Here is a 20,416-nt window from a genome sequence, read left to right as displayed (position 1 = left end):
ACCTGTTCACTGGGATAACTGGCTTCGCTCCGGCAAAAGAAGGTAGTGACAAAGATGGCCTCAATATTCTCCTTAAGGCTGACTAAAAAATGAGATGGGTTTCTTCCTTATTCTAGACTTGAACTCTATTTTCTTAGTTCACTTTAGAAAAACTTTCAACTGTCAATACCTTATCTGCCATTTTGAGAGATAAGTCTTCTACAACCCAGGAATGTCTTTCTCAAATACCTGGGAACCATCTCATTGAAATGTAAATGTCAGGAAGACTAGCACCGGCTTCCCACCTCTGTAGTGGGGGGCATAGTAGCCTCCCTTCAGTAAGTGACAAACAGCAGACACACAAGGTCAAATCACCTTGACCAACATCCCTGCCAGTGCCCTTTTAGTACTTTAAGGAGTTCATCCCAAGGATTAAAATCTTTCCTGCTTATCGTTTCAGTGGAGTTGACTTCAGTCTCTCTCTTTCCTATTTTAATAGTCTTGAATAGAGTTTTCCTTGCCTATGAAGTCATCTGGTGCTTTTTTGTTTTTGTTTTTGTTTTTGTTTTTGGACAACACTCAAGGCACACTGAGAATGGCCTGGGTGCTCACATACTTTATCATTCATTCATTCCAATTGTGTCTTTTGGTAGTTTTCTGTGTGGATTTGTCATTATGGGCAATTAAGTTTCTTACATGGAGAGGAAGAGCTAGCAGAACAGTATGTCATGTTATTTATAGATCACAGAAGCAAAGTCATTCTTGAAGAGAAGGAAAAAACTCTCCCTGTCTTCAATATGAAAGTATTTCAGTCAGTAAGACTTAACATAAAATTATGTGGCCTCCTCCCTCATATTTTAATACAAAGTTTTGAAAACAGTAGTTAGGTAGTTCCATGTCAGATAAATAGTATACCTACAGCTCATTACTGATAGCATTCATTAAAGATTAAAAACATAAGACCTTTTATAGAAATTCTAACTGGTCCCTGGTTTTGAGCATTCAATTATCATTTCTAAAATATGAAATCAACATATCTTATGTCTAAATTGAGAGTACATTTGGAAATCTAAATTCAAAGGCATGCCTTCTAGTACGCTGACTGAAGGGAAAGGTCTGTGATTACGCCTCATTTTCACCCTCTACATCACGATCTCATTGATTATGTTTCTCAGTTTGCTAAGGGTTCTGTGAGGTGATTTTCAAGATGAATATTGCTATTTGCAGGATTTCCTGAATAGGAATATTTCGGGAGTAAATTGCACAAGCCAAGCGATGTGCAGTCAATTTTCACTCCAGCATAAACAATGTATTAGAACAGAGCCCTTAAGGCTTTTTTTATTTGGGTTTCATTACACAGCTAGCTGCATTTCATCAATAAGCATGAAGTGCCAAGCAGGCAAAACTGAGGCTCATAGAGGGTATTACATATTTTTCTAACAGGTGCTTGGAGTTTGACGAGAGAAAACAAATAACCCGGATGTCAAGGCCTTAGGCTCTTTGTTTCAAAGGTAGCCATGGCCACCATGGACAAAGACAATTTCTTTAAATTTAGGAATCGGAGGCTCCTTGTGTTGTCTACTGTTTTTGCATTAATTCATTCCTAAGATTTTAGAAAGGAATTTCTTTCTCTGTGTTTAAAAATGGGCACGTCCACAAGAGTGCTTAAAAACTATTTTTGGTTTTTAGTAGTTTAAAGTAAAGTCTATTTTCCTATCTTTCTTTAACTGAAAAAAAAGTTTAATCTCATCTTTTTAAGTAGAAGGCTATAGCAGGCCATACAGACTAAAATCACATATCTTATAGAAGAAGTCTGAGCAATCTTTATAAATCATTTATTAGACAGTGAATTTAGATAGAGGCTAGACAAAGAGGGATAAAGAACTAGGTAAGTGAGTAAATTATTCACACAGGTCGCTATTTCCTGATTACAAGCTAGGGGTCTGAGAATTATGGGGAGAATGTCTGAAGTCATCATATATGTGATTTCATGATTTTTTTTGTCTTGGACATAGCCACAAACAGAAGAAAAAGGCTAAGGGAATATTTTTGAAATATGCACTCCAGAGATGAGAAACTCAGAATATGCACAGAGGACTGAAGCCAAGGAATTTTACTGCCAGGGAAAAGGCAGCTGCCTCTCCCCTCAGTGATTTACACCAAGCTGCAGGAGGCAAATATCATGACTCTCTGAAAGTACACACAGCAGTGAGAGTGGGGACTTGTAGGTTTGATAAAGGAAAGTGATTAACACAGCTGAGAGGAGCTTTCACTCTAAACTGCAGGGACCTATTTGGCACAGATGTATGGGCCATGGACAAACACATGCCCAATGCAAGTTTTCCATATGTGGGAACCATTGTCGGGGGGTAAGACCAGTACTAAAGTCACTTTGGTTGAGTCAACAACATCCCTCTCTAGCGAAGGATTTTGTTATCCTAGGAAGGATATATATAGATATATTCCATCAATAGAGATAGCTAATATTGAGTATATTTTTTCGTTACTTTCATGAAGAAGCTCATTTTAACTAGAGATTATATTTAAAAGTAAAGGATCTGCTTTTACCTGTGAGTTACAGAAAGCTCTTTCTGATTGGGAGCAGAGAATTTATGGCCTTTCCTCTTTATAATACTAAATCAAGAAATATTTAAGAATATGCTAGATCCAAGAGAATCTGGCTGAGGTTACTGTTTGTTGGACGAAGTAATTGCACTTCTCTGTTGAGATTACTGAGTACTGAGAAATGAGCATCCAGGAGATGCAGTTGTACTGGAGAATGCACACTAGTCAAATACCATTGAGACACTGTGCTAGCAAGATGAACAAACTGAAGGGATTCCAGGCCTGATGGCTTCCCTGAATGATGATATGGCTTTGCATTCACCCAGTCTTGTCCCTGTGACTACACATAACCCAAGCCCAGGGTGAAAGGTGCATCAGAAGCCATGGCTTGGTGTCAAGACCTTTACTGTGTCATCACTGTGCCAGCTGTGTTGTTACATGTCTCATATACTTTTTAAAAGCCAACGAAATTTGTTCTGGGTAAAGCCTACTGTGACTTGACTTTAATTGTCAGACGTAAATTGAAGACCATGCCACTGGATGAGCAGCCTGGGTTTTGCAGGGGTGAAATGATGTCTATCGGTGATGTACATGGTATCAGCTGTGCTTGAGGGTAGCTAACAGAATGGTAAAGTGCCAGGAAGAGATACAGTAAAAGTAGTGGCGTGCACTTGGCAAATATAACTAATTTTAGTTGTTTAAAACCTCTCTCTCTCTCTCCTTAACCTCACTCAAGCCCATCTTTCCTAAACTTGGGACTTTCTTTTCTCTAGAATATCCTCATACTTCATTTTATTCTTGCCTTATCTCCCGGCAAAACAAAACCTCATGGAGATTTAAAAAAAATAAGGTTGTGATAACCATGGAAAGCAAGTACACTGAAAAATCTGGGTCAGTGAACTAAAAGAAAAACTTTACTCAAGATGTTACTTAACTTATTTAGTCTGAAAGTACCCATTATTACATTAATCAAGAGGTTGAGATTTTAATTAATTGGTTTATGTGATAAGCTATTTAATATTTTTGGCCCATAGGGGATGCAAAGCAGAGCATCAGTTTGGGATAAGTCTTTGGAATATGCTCCTGGGGAGAGAGAAAAGTTAGGGACAATCAATGTCTACAGGGACACTAAAAGGGGAAGATGGTGGCATCCATTTGGCATGTTGGTCCAGAGTACTAGGCCTACCTGTGGCATCTCATTACCATTCTGGGTGTCTCGATACCACCTTTATTCTTTGATACAAAAATACAAGTACCCACCATACACTGGGCTCTGAGATGGGGTAGGGGTTCAGAGAGGAGTGGGATAAAGCAGTTATGTAAGAAGACATCCTCTGTATTTGAAGAAGAGTGTGATGAAGTACTCAAGTCTGCAAAACTTAAGTGTAAATCAATGTACAAAGGTTACAGGAAATGGATACAGAGGCTTATAAGAAATCCTAAGAAGGTTTTTTATTCTACTTGGGGTATGAAAAAAGGTTTTGAAGAAGCAAAGACATTGAATTCAGTCTTGAAGGATGTAGAAAAATTCATCATGCAAAAAAGGAGAAAAAAGTCATTTAAGGAAGAGGGATCAGGGACACAGACATGGCACATGGAACCGTACACATATAAACGTAATGTATAATTTTCTGTAGTTAGAAAATAAAGGGAGGTTTTGTTGGTAGAATAAAAGGATACAAAGATAAACTGGAGTCAGCCTGAGAGGGTATTGTGATGTTTACTAAAGAGCCTATACTTTATTTGGTAGGCACCTAATCTCCTAAACAATTTTAGTTTTATATAAGGAATCTACAAACATATATTGACTGCAATTAAAGTAGAAATGGGAGATAAGTCATAGTAAGAAATATGATGAAGGCATTCTAGTGATATGAGTTTAATGAATACATCATCGCTAGTAAGTACGGTAAGACAAAACAAAAAAGCCAATTTATTATTATTATTAATATTATAACAACAATGACGATTATAATAATGGATGAGAAACTTAGTTCAGTGATATTGCCATTCTTTTGGAAAACAATATTTAAAGTGAAAAGTCCCTACCTTGATGTCAAATGGTCCTGTTTGATTTGGCTGATTGTAAATTTCCAACTGATTCCTAATAGGAGACAGCCATAGAAGCAGATGATTTAACTGCTCTTCCAGCTGTCCAAGGTCTTTTACGTGTGCCTCAATTTCTTCTTGCTTCTCAGGCAGATTTCTAGAAACCTGCAAGGAAAAAGAGTGAAAGATTCCCATAGTTTAAATAAAAAAGTAAATTGGTATTTTAACAGGATGATATGAGTTACTCACATGAGTTATGTGAGGATTTAATTCAGAAATTATAAGTCATTTATTAATAATCTTCCCCCAAATCCTATGCTGTAGAGACAACAAGCCTTTTTTAGAAATTCAAAACACACACTCACAATGTATACCCAACTGCAACCAATAAAAGTAAAGAAGTATATTCTTTACTGAATCACTCATTTACTAAACATAATGGTGTATTGCATATTAGATGCCAGATACTGTGCCTTTATCCTTCCTTCTAACTTTTCTTTTGTATTAGGGAAAATTGTAATTGTACAAGGGAATTATTTTATGCACAAAATAAAATGGGGAGGTAGGTTATAATTTGTGGGTCTAAATATAAGCAAGTACAACAAAATAAGGAGATTGGAATGAAAAGGAGAAACAAGACATTTGGATTAGAGTAGAATATATCAGTATGATTATAGGCTATTTTTATTAAGGGCTTACAATGTGCCAAATACCATGTTTGGAAGTTTCACATTTACTGCCTTCTTTAATCCACCCAACAATCTTATGATACAGATACTATTCTTTTCTCCATTTTATTTATTTATTTTTTTTAATTTATTTTTTATTGGTGTTTAATTTACTAACATACAGAATAACCCCCAGTGCCCGTCACCCATTCACTCCCACCACCCCCCGCCCTCCTCCCCTTCTACCACCCTTAGTTCGTTTCCCAGAGTTAGCAGTCTTTACGGTCTGTCTCCATTTTATAAATGGATCATGACATTGGGGTTGAGAAACATGAAATACCTTAGGAAGGAGTAGGATACTCTGTACAACACTGGGAAGTCTAGAGTTAGGCTGCTTGGTTAAAATCTTAATTCTAGTTCTTTCCTAGCACTTTAGCCAAATTTCCTTTAACTCTCAATGCCTTCTCCACAGAATGCAGACAATGGCAGTACCTGCTTCACAGGGTCAGTATATGGGTTAAATAGGTAATCCATTTAAATAACCAAGAGCAATATCCTGCATGTAATGACAATAAAGTCATTACATCTTAGTGATTATTACTTGAGCTCAAGTGTAAGTAGGGAGCCAGGATAAGCAAGAGCAAAGCCTTTTTCTTCCTATTGCCAAGAGGTAAAACGGGTAAACGGTACTAAAGAATGTGAATCTGCAATGGCAACCCTTTATGATATGATGAATACTATTCTAATAATATAAATAAAACATTACATTATAATATAAAGTCACATGCTACAATATACATCTATTATAAAATAATATCATGTTATTATAGATAGCATTTTTAATTCCAGTACAGTTAACACAGTGTTGTATTAGTTTCAGTTGTACAGTATAGTGATTCAACACTTCCCTACAGCACCCAGTGTTCATCACAAGTCCTACTCCTTAAACCCTGTCACTCATTTGACCCATCCCTTGCTCACCTCCCTTTGGGTAACCATCAATTTGTTCTCTATAGTTAAAAGTCTGTTTCTTGATTTCTCTCTCTCTCTTTTTTTTTTTGCTTGTTTGTCTTGTTTCTTAAATTCTACATATGAATGAAATCATGCAAATCATATTTGTCTTTCTCTGACTTATTTCATTTAGCATTATACCCTCTAGATCCACTCATGTTTTGAAAATGGCAAGATTTCTTATGACTGAGTATATTCCATTGTGTATTTGTGTGTGTGTGTGTGTGTGTGTACATAACACACCACATCTTCTTTACCCATTCATCTGTTGATGAACACTTGGTCTTTTCCATAATTTGTCCACTGTACATAATACTGCTATAAATATATTAGTTTTTGCATTTTTGGGGTAAATAACTCAGTAGCACAATTACTGGATTATAGGGTAATTTTATTTTTAATTTTTTGAGGATTCTCCATACTGTTTTCCAAAGTGGCTGCATCCATTTGCATTCCCGCCAACTGTGCAAGAGGGCTCCTTTTTCTCCACACCCTTGCCAATTTTATAGAGAATATTAAAAAAGTAAACTAATACACTAATGCATCATCTAAATAATGCCCCCATACTTTGTAATATCTGTTTTAGATACTTTTGAAAGAACTAACTGAAGAACATTATGCTCCTTAATTGCACCCAAGACATGTGAGGTGAAAAAGGGATATGCTAATGGACAAAATAACTTCTCCATTAATTTACAGGAGAAGGAATTTTATATAAGCTATGATTATATGTAAACAACATGTATTTTGAAATCTATAAGTACATTTATATACATTGTGTAAAATGCATGTGCATTCATGAGTAAAGGGTTAACATTCAGCCTGTACTGATGTGTTCCAGCCTGAGACTGACCTTAGGTTCCACAGCAATGTTCCCTTGGAACGCTAACTTTAAGATGATTGGGAAACATTAGACCTGCTTTGTTTGCTGTATGGAACTGTATCTGCATTGGGGAAGCTGTGAACTGGAACATAACCTAGGGTGTGGATGACCCTAGTGTAAAAGATAGTGTAAAAGATAGAAAGGAGGGATCCCTGGGTGGCGCAGCGGTTTAGCGCCCGCCTTTGGCCCAGGGCGCAATCCTGGAGACCCGGGATCGAATCCCCCCTCGGGCTCCCGGTGCATGGAGCCTGCATCTCCCTCTGCCCATGTCTCTGCCTCTCTCTCTCTCTCTCTCTCTCTGTGTGACTATCATAAATAAATAAAAATAAAAAAAAAAGATAGAAAGGAAATAGAGGCTATGGCTTCTATTTAAAGTGATCTGCACAGACCTTGGTGTTCACCCCTGGGTAAGTAAAGAGTGTGCAGGTAGCATGCAATGCTTGTTAATGGATAATGAAACATGATGCTGTATCTGCTTTGTTTGACTTGTATCCTGCTATAAAGCCAAGTCAACAAAGTATCAGATAAAGGCTTATTTGTGTTTTGTGAGTTGTAATCCATAATGACATCTATGGTGACAAATATTGTATTTGCATGCACGTGTGTGTGTGTGTGTGTGTGTGTGAGAGAGAGAGAGTTTATATTACAAATGTAATTCCATGTCTATAATATATAATCTAATAACGCTTTCAACTTATCTCTTCCAGCATTTATAAGGAAGTTACTAACAGTTTATTTTTATTGGATTATTTTCTAGTCACAAGTACATGTAAAAAACATTTTACAGCTTCCACTTGCAGCATCTAAGAGCCTCTAGATTCTGAACTTAATGAAAATAACAGCTATCATATTTTCTTAAAATCTCTAAAACTGAGTTATGAACTCATTTATATCTGATCACAAATAGTGTTCACATATCAAGATAGAAATCCCTGTATCTTTCCACTGAGATTGTTAGTTTCCTTCTCACACTCCCAAACCATTCCTTTCTGGTTCTAGAGCTAGAACAATTCTGGAGAGCAAACAGCTCAATGGGTGAGATTTGACTAATAACTGAAAAAAATAAACAATGGCTCATAATGAGATTATAGGGCACAATAGTTTTCAGGTTAGTTATGACATCTACATTGGGTATATCCTCACAGACCTTGTGCTTCCCACCATCATAGCGTATGCCTTATACTCTTTGTTATTTACACTGTCCTCCCTCACTTAGCTTTGATTTCTGGGTGAACTGGGTTCTTTTTTTTTTTTTTTTTGAACTGGGTTCTTATCCATGACAGGGTTTCAATAAACATCTGATGAATGAAAGATAAACAATTTCAAAATTTTAGGATTAATTTCTTTTTTTCCAATTAAAGAAGCAATGCATGTCCAGAGTACTCAACATAAAGAATGTAATTTTATCTGCAAGTTAAATAGTTTTAATTAACAAAGATATTAGTTACCTGGACTATATAAAAATGAGAAACTTTTGAATGGGAAAAAAAAAAAACACCTAAAAGCAAAGTCGAAGGACAAATGACAAATTGTAAAAAAAAAAAAAAAAAAATATATATATATATATATATATATATATATTTATGACATCTCAAATAAGGTACTAATTTCCTAACACATAAGAAGCCTTCTGCAAATTAATTTTAAAAAAGCCAACCACCCAGAGAAAAACTGGATAAAAGGACAGTCTAAAAAAGAAAACATAAATGGATTTTATTTTTTTTCATAAATGGATTTTAAACATACATAAAGAAGCTAAACTTCGTTGTAATGAGAGATCTGAAAATTTCATCTATTGCACTAACATAAATCCAAGTCTAAAATACACTATTCTGCCAAGGTTGTGGAAAATACATAATTATGTATCGCCAGTGGGACAGACAAACTTGTGTACCCCTTGTGGAAGATAATTTGGCAATATCTGACAGATGCATATAGCCTTATACCCAGAATTTTTGCTGCTAGGAATTTATCTTGTAGATGTATTTATACTAGTAAAATCAATGCTTGGTGATGGTAGGGCAGGTGGTAGATGGGGTGGATGATGTTCATTAGAGTTTTAAATTTTTGCAAAATATAAATGTATTACCTTCAAAGAGAAATAAGTTAATTTAGAAAGGAAAACTACCAGTTTTTCTTCTTGAGAATATAAATTTTAATAACAAATCACTATTAATAGGATGTAACACAGCTAAAGCCATCAGTTTATTTTTATTTTTTTTAAGCCATCAGTTTAAAATCGCATATTCCTATGACAATATCACTTAGTTAATGGTAGGGTAGAATTTGGGACCTTCTGACATATAATTTTTGTGCGTCCCCACACCTTCAAAACAGTCTTCAGGAACTGATGGCTTCTGTATAGTTCATGGAAAACGAGAATGTGAATAATTTATGATGTAGAATATGAGTAGGTTCCATGTCAGCTTTTGTATGTCTTAATATTATTTGCTATTACATTTACTACTTCATATTCATATCAAAATATGTATACAGTTTAAAAGTAAAATGCATCATTTTCCCAATAATCTTTTTAAGTATTATAGAACCATACTCTTTGTACAACATGTGCCCTATGGTGAAGAAAAAAATTAAACACATTCAGTTCCCTTATGTGTTAATTTAGTATCTAACTAAATCTTGACCTAATTTCACACAAGATTAGCTTCTGTTTTTTCATCTTTGAATTTTAATTTCAAATGTGTAGAAATTTTAATAATAAGATAAGCAGAGGTGTCTGTTTTAGAAATAAACAGATATTAAATACTTATTTCACATCTTACAACAAAAGCATTCTAGAGAAATTAAAGTGTTAAGTGTAAAAACATTACTAGCAGAACTAGAATAAAATATTGGTGTGAGGAAGCCTTTTAGAAGCAGAAAGTAATGTGAGTAAACTATTAAATATAATATTTGTATTGCTCATTCAAAATTAAGGCCAATTAACAGAATTAAAAACAAATGACAGCTGGGACTATTTGCAGCATCTATCAGACAATGGGTAATAATCTTTCATATAAAAAGATCTTTCAATAAATGAAATGAGATGGAGAATCTATTGGAAAACTCAGGATAAAGAATATAAACAGGAATTTTAACAAAAAAAAATGGAAACAGCAAATAAACAAAAATCCAACCACTAAGTAGTCAATGAAATGCAAATTAAAACAGCAATAATAAACCATCATTTGCCTACTATATTGGCTTTTGTCAAAGGTATTTATCAAAATTCTAGAAAATAAGCACTTTTATGCTATTTGTGGGAGGATAAATTCTTACATTTGTAGGGAGTAATTTGATAATTCATACCAAAAAGCTAGACTTCTACTCTGAAAACTACCAATACGCCTGAGAGATTAAGGAAAGCCTAAAAAAATAAAGGAATATACCTTATTCTTCTATTGGAAGAAACCAAATGGAAGATCCTATATTGTAAAGATATCAACTCTCTTCTAATAATCTGTATATTCAGTGTGAGCTCTATTAAAATTGCAACAGTTTTCAATAGAAAGTGACATACCAATTCTAAGATATATATGCAAATGCCAAGGGCCAAGAATATCCAATGCAATCTTGAAGAATAATCAAGTTTAAGAATGTTTACTACTTCTAACTACAATAAAAAAATACCCCCCCAGAAAAAGAATGTTTACTACCAAGTATCATTATTTACTATAACCAATTCTGTGTGGTATTGCTGTGAGAATAGACCATTTGTACTTACTTAATTTATGACAGTGGTGCCACTTAGAGAGTGGATGATCTAGAAATACATATACTCTACAAGTGTTTGAAGTCAGAAGTGAGCTTATCTTTGGTGAGGAAGGCAGTTGGTAAAGGGTTAATAACTAGGAAGGAGCATGAAAGAAGCTCCTGCGGTAATGTTCTAATTCCTGATCTGGGTGTTAGTAGCATGGTATGCTGACTTTAAAAAATCCATCAACTTCTATTCTTTTTTTTTAATTTTTATTTATTTATGATAGTCACAGAGAGAGAGAGAGAGAGAGAGAGAGAGAGAGGCAGAGACACAGGCAGAGGGAGAAGCAGGATCCATACACCAGGAGCCCGACGTGGGATTTGATCCCGGGTCTCCAGGATCGCGCCCTGGGCCAAAGGCAGGCGCGAAACCGCTGCGCCACCCAGGGATCCCTGACTTCTATTCTTATTATCTGTATACTTTCCTATGTGTCTCTTATACTCCAATTTAAAAGAATATATGAAAATATATTAAAAGCCTTAGGGTAAATACCTAGCAGTGCAATTGCTGGATCCTAGGGTAGTTCTATTTTTAACTTTTGAGGAACCTCCATAATGTTTTCGAGAGTGACTGATTATATTGCACCTGTTTGCATTCCCACCAACAGCGTGAGAGAGTTCCCCTTTCTCCACACTACTAGGTATTTTCCCAAAAGATACAAAAATACTGATTCGAAGGGATACATGCACCCTGATGTTTACAGCACCATTACCAACAAGAGCCAAATTATGGAAATAGCCCAAATGTCCATTGACTGATGGATAAAGATGTGGTATATACGTAAAATGGAACATTACTCAGCCATAAAAAGAATGAAATCTTGCCATTTGCAATGACATAGATGGAGCTAGAGTGTATTACCCTAAGTGAAATAAGTCAGAGAAAGACATGATTTCACTCGTATGGCGAATATAAGAAACAAAACAGATGAACATAGGGAGAAAAGAAGAGGGACAAACTAGAAAAGAGACACTTAACTATAGGGAATAAACTGAGGGTTACTGGAGGGGAGGTGAATGGAAGGAGAGGTTAAATGGGTGATGGGTAAAAGGGAGGGCACTTGTGATGCGAACCAGGTGTTGCATGCAAATGATGAATCCCTAAATTCTACATGTGAAATTAATATTACACTGTATGTTAACTAACTGGAATTTAAATAAAAACTTGAGAGGAGAAAAAGAAGTACTCATTTCATTCAACCACAAAATTTTACTTCTATGAATTTTCCTAGGGGAATATCAGAGATATACACAGAGACATGTGACAAGAATACTCAATTCTGTCATTTATACTAGTGAAAACCTGGAAATCGCTCAAATGTAGTAAATTACATCCATATAATGGAATACTTTGCATCCTTAAAGTTCACACCACGAAAAACATCCTATTTTGAAACATATTCATGACATGTTAATTGATGAAAAGGTAAGTTATACACCACACAAATTATATCTTCGATTTTCTGTGCATATTTGGTATATCAGTATCTATCTATCTATCTATCTATCTATCTATCTATCTATCTATATTTTTTAAATGATTGGAAATACATGAAATTATTAACCATGATTTTTTGTGCTACCAATTAAAGATAACTTTTATGTAACTTTTGATATATTTTGGCATTTTCTAAAGTTACTATACAGAAAGAGTATTATTTTTTATGTTTTAAATGGTAAATAAAATAAATAAAAGGATAATACTGATTGGGTGGTTGGCTACCCCTCTAAAATATCTGCAATAATAAAATTACCATTTTAACTTAGATTTTCAAAATGACAGCTTTTACTTACATGATCTCCCTTAATCTTATCCATACTCCTACAATATATATATATTTTTTCTCCAATTGATAAATGAAGAAATTAAGGTTCAAAATTATAAATAATATTCAAAGGTTACTAGTAAGTTTAAAAAAATGTGGCATTAAACATCTGGGTTTTCCTGACTCCAAAACTTCCTTTTACTCTTCCCTGCCAAAACATACTTTTTCTGATCTTCTAAAATCTACAAGAATACTCAATTTGTGTTATTTGATAAATAGAGTATTGAAATTCATGCTTTTTAAAAGCTTTTAATAATTATGGGAACAAGCTGTATCCTTAATGCTCATTACTTTTAATGAGATATATACATTTAGAAGTCAACTTTAATACGACCAATACAAATAAAATGCATGAATATAAACATATTGAAAACAAAAAAAATGCTACTTGACATTTGTTAATTCAAGACTGTCTATTATATATAGGGATTACAAGGTAAATGACATTGCATACTGAATATATGTTTAGATCATGATTAACTCAAACCCATGATTAAATGATCTTCATGGAATTTCAGTATCTTCTACATTTTGGTAGATTTGTCATCTATTTTAAAAGAGAGACATAGACAGGCACAAAAACAGACACACAGATTGATGGATCAGAACAGAGAACCCAGAAATGGGCTATACAGTCAGCTAATCTTTGACAAAGCAGGAAAGAAAACCCAATGAAAAAAAGATAGTCTCTTTGACAATTGGCCTTGGGAAAACTTGACAGCGACATGCAGAAGAATGAAACTGGTCCACTTTCTTTTTTTTTCTTTAAAGATTTTATTTATTTATTAGAGACACACACACACACAGACAGAGGCAGAGACACAGGCAGAGGGAGAAGCAGGGTCCATGCAGGGAGCCTGACGTGGGACTCAATCCCGGGTCTCCAGGATCAGGCCCGGGGCTGAAGGCGACGCCAAACCACTAAGTCACTGGGGCTGCCCCCTGGTCCACTTTCTTATGCCATACAGAAAAATAAACTCAAAATGGATGAAAGACCAAATATGAGACCTGAAATCATCAAAATCCTAGAGGAGAAAACAGGTAGCAACCTCTCTGACTTCAGCTGCACCAAAGTCTTAATAGATACATCTTCAGAGGCAAGGGAAACAAAAGCAAAAAGAACTACCAGGACCTCATCAAGGCAAAAAACTTTTGCACAGTGAAGGAAACGATCAACAAAACTAAAAGGCAACTGACTGGATAGGAGAAGATATTTGCAAATGATGTATCAAAAAAAGGATTAGTATTTAAAAATCTATAAAGGACTTAACAAACTCAACACCCCCCAAAACAAATAATCCAGTTAAGAAATGGGCAGAAGATATAAATAGACACTTTTCCAAAGAAGACATCCAGATGGCTGACAGACACAAGAAGAGATGCTCAACCTCACTTACCATCAGGGAAATACAAATCAAAACCACAATGAGATACCATCTCACACCTGTCAGAATGGCTAAAATGAACAACTCAGGAAACAACAGATGTTGGCAAGGATGTGGAGAAAAGGAACCCTTTTGCACTGTTGGTGGGAATGCAAACTTGTGTAGCCACTCTGGAAAACAGTATGGAGGTTCCTCAAAATGTCAAAAATAGAACTATCCTATGACCCAGCAATTGCCCTACTTGGTATTATCCAAAGATACAAAAATGTTGATTCTAAGGGGGCACCTGCACTCCAATGTTTATAGCAGCATTCTCAATAATAGCCAAATTATGGAAAGAGCCCAAATGTCCAATGACTGATGAATGGATAAAGAAGAGGTTTTATATATATATATATATATATATATATATATATATATATATATATATTAGAATATTACTTAGTAATCAAAATGAAGGAAATCTTGTTACTTGCAATGATGTGGATGGAGCTAGAGAGTATTATGCTAAGTAAAATAAGTCAGAGAAAGACAAAAATATTATTTCACTCAAATGTGGAAATTCAGAAACAAAACAGATGAACAGGAGGAGGGGCAAGATGGCGGAAGAGTAGGGTCCCCAAATCACCTGTCCCCACCAAATTACCTAGATAACCTTCAAATCATCCTGAAAATCTACGAATTTGGCCTGAGATTTAAAGAGAGAATAGCTGGAACGCTACAGTGAGAAGAGTTCGCGCTTCTATCAAGGTAGGAAGACGGGGAAAAAGAAAGAAAGAAACAAAGGCCTCCAAGGGGGAGGGGCCCCGCGAGGAGCCGGGCTGAGGCCGGGGCGAGTGTCCCCAGGACAGGAGAGCCCCGACCCGGAGACGCAGGAGCTGCACCGACCTTCCCGGGCGGAAAGGGGCTCACGGGGAGTTGGAGCAGGACCCCAGGAGGGCGGGGATGCCCTCGGACTCCCTGGGACACTAACAGCACCTGCGCCCCGGGAGAGTGCGCCGAGCTCCCTAAGGGCTGCAGCGCGCACGGGGGGACCCGGAGCAGCTCGGAGGGGCTCAGGCAGAGGAAGAGGCTCCGCGGAGGGGGCTGCGCGGCTCCGGGGAGAGCCAATCCAACAGTGCAGGCCTGGGAGCACAGGGCGCCGGGGACACAGCCCAGGATCCCGCCTCCCCCGGGACAGGCAGAGACCGGGAGGGCCCAGGACAGCAAGGACGCTCCTGCCCCGAGCTGAGCAGATCAGCGACTCTGCCCTGGAGCCTCCAGGCCCTGCAGGCTGAGAGCTCTGTAGTCACTGCGGGAGCTGACTCCAGGGCTCCAGAGCTGGCCGCCGCCACTGGGGTTGTTCCTCCTGGGGCATCACGGGGTAAACAACCCCCACTGAGCCCTGCACCAGGCAGGGGCAGAGCAGCTCCCCCAAGTGCTAACACCTGAAAATAGGCACAACAGGCCCCTCCCTCAGAAGACCAGTTAGACGGACAAGTTCCAGGGGAAGTCAAGGGACTTAAAGTACACAGAAACAGAAAAAAAAAAAATAAATAAAAAGAAACAGAAGATACTCCTCCCGTGGTTTTTGTTTTGTTTTTTTTTTTTTTGCTTTTTTGCTTTTTGATTTCTGTTTGCTTCCCCCACCCATTTTTTTCCTTTCTTTCTTTTTCTTTCTTTCTTTTTTCTTCATTTTTTCTTTTTTCTTTTTCTCTTTTCTTTCCTTCTTTCTCTCCTCTCTTTTTCTCCTTTTCCCAATACAACTTGTTTTTGGCCACTCTGCACTGAGCAAAATAACTAGAAGGAAAACCTCACCTCAAAAGAAAGAATCAGAAACAGTCCTCTCTCCCACAGAGTTACAAAACCTGGATTACAATTCAATGTCAGAAAGCCAATTCAGAAGCACTATGATAAAGCTACTGGTGGCTCTAGAAAAAAGCATAAAGGACTCAAGAGACTTCATGACTGCAGAATTTAGATCCAATCAGGCAGAAATTAAAAATCAATTGAATGAGATGCAATCCAAACTAGAAGTCCTAACGACAAGGGCTAACAAGGTGGAAGAACGAGTGAGTGACATAGAAGACAAGTTGATGGCAAAGAGGGAAACTGAGGAAAAAAGAGACAATTAAAAGACCATGAAGATAGATTAAGGGAAATAAACGACAGCCTGAGGAAGAAAAACCTACGTTTAATTGGGGTTCCCAAGGGCGTGGAAAGGGCCAGAGGGCCAGAATATGTATTTGAACAAATCATAGCTGAAAACTTTCCTAATCTGGGAAGGGAAACAGGCATTCAGATCCAGGAAATAGAGAGATCCCCCCCCCCTAAAATCAATAAAAACCATTCAACACCTCGACATTTAATTGTTAAGCTTGCAAATTCCAAAGATAAAGAGAGAAGATCCTTAAAGCAGCAAGAGACAAGAAATCCCTGACTTTTATGGGGAGGAATATTAGGGTAACAGCAGACCTCTCCACAGAGACCTGGCAGGCCAGAAAGGGGTGGCAGGATATATTCAGGGTCCTAAATGAGAAGAACATGCAACCAAGAATACTTTATCCAGCAAGGCTCTCATTCAAAATGAAAGGAGAGAGAAAGAGCTTCCAAGACAGGCAGGAACTGAAAGAATATGTGACCTCCAAACCAGCCCTGCAAGAAATTTTAAGGGGGATTCTTAAAATTCCCCTTTAAGAAGTTCAGTGGAACAATCCACAAAAACAGAGACTGAATAGATACCATGATGACACTAAACTCGTATCTGTCAATAGTAACTCTGAACGTGAACGGGCTTAATGACCCCATCAAAAGGCGCAGGGTTTCAGACTGGATAAAAAAGCAGGACCCATCTATTTGCTGTCTACAAGAGACTCATTTTAGACGGAAGGACACCTACAACCTGAAAATAAAAGGATGGAGAACCATTTACCATTCAAATGGTCCTCAAAAGAAAGCAGGGGTAGCCATCCGTATATCAGATAAACTAAAATTTACCCCAAAGACTGTAGTGAGAGATGAAGAGGGACACTATATCATACTTAAAGGATCTATCCAGCAAGAGGACTTAACAATCCTCGATATATATGCCCCGAATGTGGGAGCTGCCAAATATATAATCCAATTAATAACCAAAGTGAAGAAATACTTAGATAATAAACACTTACACTTGGTGACTTCAATCTAGCTCTTTCTATACTAGATAGTTCTTCTAAGCACAACATCTCCAAAGAAACGAGAGCTTTAATTGATACACTGGACCAGATGGATTTCACAGATATCTACAGAACTTTACATCCAAACTCAACTGAATACACATTCTTCTCAAGTACAAATGGAACTTTCTCCAGAATAGACCACATACTGGGTCACAAATCGGGTCTGAACCGATACCAAAAGATTGGGATCGTCCCCTGCATATTCTCAGACCATAATGCCTTGAAATTAGAACTAAATCACAAGAAGTTTGGAAGGACCTCAAACACATGGAGGTTAAGGACCATCCTGCTAAAAGATGAAAGGGTCAACCAGGAAATTAAGGAAGAATTAAAAAGATTCATGGAAACTAATGGGAATGAAGATACGACCATTCAAAATCTTTGGGATGCAGCAAAAGCAGTCCTAAGGGGGAAATACATCGCAATACAAGCATCCATTCAAAAACTGGAAAGAACTCAAATACAAAAGCTAACCTTACACATAAAGGAGCTAGAGAAAAAACAGCAAATAGATCCTACACCCAGCAGAAGAAGAGAGTTAATTAAAATTCGAGTAGAACTTAACGAAATCGAGACCAGAAGCACTGTGGAACAGATCAACAAAACCAGGAGTTGGTTCTTGGAAAGAATTAATAAGATAGATAAACCATTATCCAGCCTTATTAAAAAGAAGAGAGAGAAGACTCAAATTAATAAAATCATGAATGAGAAGGGAGAGATCACTACCAACACCAAAAAAATACAAACGATTTTAAAAACATATTATGAACAGCTATACGCCAATAAATTAGGCAATCTAGAAGAAATGGATGCATTCCTGGAAAGCCACAAACTACCAAAACTGGAACAGGAAGAAATAGAAAACCTGAACAGGCCAATAACCAGGGAGGAAATTGAAGCAGTCATCCAAAACCTCCCAAGACACAAGAGTCCAGGGTCAGATGGCTTCCCAGGGGAATTCTATCAAACGTTTAAAGAAGAAACCATACCTATTCTACTAGAGCTCTTTGGAAAGATAGAAAGAGATGGAGTACTTCCAAATTCGTTCTATGAGGCCAGCATCACCTTAATTCCAAAACCAGACAAAGACCCCACCAAAAAGGAGAATTACAGACCAATATCCCTGATGAACATGGATGCAAAAATTCTCAACAAGATACTAGCCAATAGGATCCAACAATACGTTAAGAAAATTATTCACCATGACCAAGTAGGATTTATCCCCGGGACACAAGGCTGGTTCAACACTCGTAAAACAATAGGTGTGATTCATCATATCAGCAAGAGAAAAACCAAGAACCATATGATCCTCTCATTAGATGCAGAGAAAGCATTTGACAAAATACAGCATCCATTCCTGATCAAAACTCTTCAGAGTGTAGGGATACAGGGAACATTCCTCAACATCTTAAAAGCCATCTACGAAAAGCCCACAGCAAATATCATTCTCAATGGGGAAGCGCTGGGAGCCTTTCCCCTAAGATCAGGAACAAGACAGGGATGTCCACTCTCACCACTGCTGTTCAACATAGTACTGGAAGTCCTAGCCTCAGCAATCAGACAACAAAAAGACATTAAAGGCACTCAAATTGGCAAAGAAGAAGTCAAACTCTCCCTCTTCGCCGATGACATGATACTCTACATAGAAAACCCAAAAGCCTCCACCCCAAGATTGCTAGAACTCATACAGCAATTTGGTAGCGTGGCACGATACAAAGTCAATGCCCAGAAATCAGTGGCATTTCTATACACTAACAATGAGATGGAAGAAAGAGAAATTAAGGAGTCAATCCCATTTACAATTGCACCCAAAAGCATAAGATACCTAGGAATAAACCTCACCAAAGAGGTAAAGGATCTATACCCTAAAAACTATAGAACACTTCTGAAAGAAATTGAGGAAGACACAAAGAGATGGAAAAATATTCCATGCTCATGGATTGGCAGAATTAATATTGTGAAAATGTCAATGTTACCCAGGGCAATTTACACGTTTAATGCAATCCCTATCAAAATACCATGGCCTTTCTTCAGAGAGTTAGAACAAATTATTTTAAGATTTGTGTGGAATCAGAAAAGACCCCGAATAGCCAGGGGAATTTTAAAAAAGAAAACCATATCTGGGGGCATCACAATGCCAGATTTCAGGTTGTACTACAAAGCTGTGGTCCTCAAGACAGTGTGGTACTGGCACAAAAAACAGACACATAGATCACTGGAACAGAATAGAGAACCCAGAAGTGGACCCTGAACTTTATGGTCAACTAATATTCGATAAAAGAGGAAAGACTATCCATTGGAAGAAAGACAGTCTCTTCAATAAATGGTGCTGGGAAAATTGGACATCCACATGCAGAAGAATGAAACTAGACCACTCTCTTGCACCATAAACAAAGATAAACTCAAAATGGATGAAAGATCTAAATGTGAGACAAGATTCCATCCAAATCCTAGAGGAGAACACAGGCAACACCCTTTTTGAACTCGGCCACAGTAACTTCTTGCAAGATACATCCACGAAGGGAAAAGAAACAAAAGCAAAAATGAACTATTGGGACTTCATCAAGATAAGAAGCTTTTGCACAGCAAAGGATACAATCAACAAAGTAAAAGACAACCTACAGAAGGGGAGAAGATATTTGCAAATGACATATCAGATAAAGGGCTAGTTTCCAAGATCTATAAAGAACTTCTTAAACTCAACACGAAAGAAACAATCAAATCATGAAATGGGCAAAAGACATGAAGAGAAATCTCACAGAGGAAGACATAGACATGGCCAACATGCACATGAGAAAATGCTCTGCATTACTTGCCATCAGAGAAATACAAATCAAAACCACAATGAGATACCACCTCACACCAGTGAGAATGGGGAAAATTAACAAGGCAGGAAACAACAAATGTTGGAGAGGATGCAGAGAAAAGGGAACCCTCTTCCACTGTTGGTGGGAATGGGAACTGGGGCAGCCACTCTGGAAAACTGTGTGGAGGTTCCTCAAAGAGTTAAAAATAGACCTGCCCTATGACCCAGCAATTGCACTGTTGGGGATTTACCCCAAAGATACAGATGCAATGAAACGCCGGGACACCTGCA

General features: G+C 37.3%; 1 protein-coding gene across 14 annotated transcripts in view; it reads right to left on the bottom strand.

The window, feature by feature from the left end:
* DMD (dystrophin) overlaps positions 1-20,416 on the bottom strand; it is a 2,167,959-nt gene that overhangs the window by 706,570 nt on the left and 1,440,973 nt on the right. For all 14 annotated transcript variants that reach the window (XM_072818058.1, XM_072818060.1, XM_072818056.1 and 11 more), the window contains one exon: positions 4,594-4,758. In XM_072818058.1, the coding sequence (XP_072674159.1) occupies positions 4,594-4,758 (165 nt within the window). The remainder of the gene's footprint in view (positions 1-4,593; positions 4,759-20,416) is intronic.

This window comes from Canis lupus, chromosome X, assembly GCF_048164855.1.
Source record: "Canis lupus baileyi chromosome X, mCanLup2.hap1, whole genome shotgun sequence".
In the NCBI taxonomy this organism is placed as follows: domain Eukaryota; kingdom Metazoa; phylum Chordata; class Mammalia; order Carnivora; family Canidae; genus Canis; species Canis lupus.
Note: the sequence above shows the minus strand (reverse complement) of the source record. Positions and strands in the feature narration are given on the sequence as shown.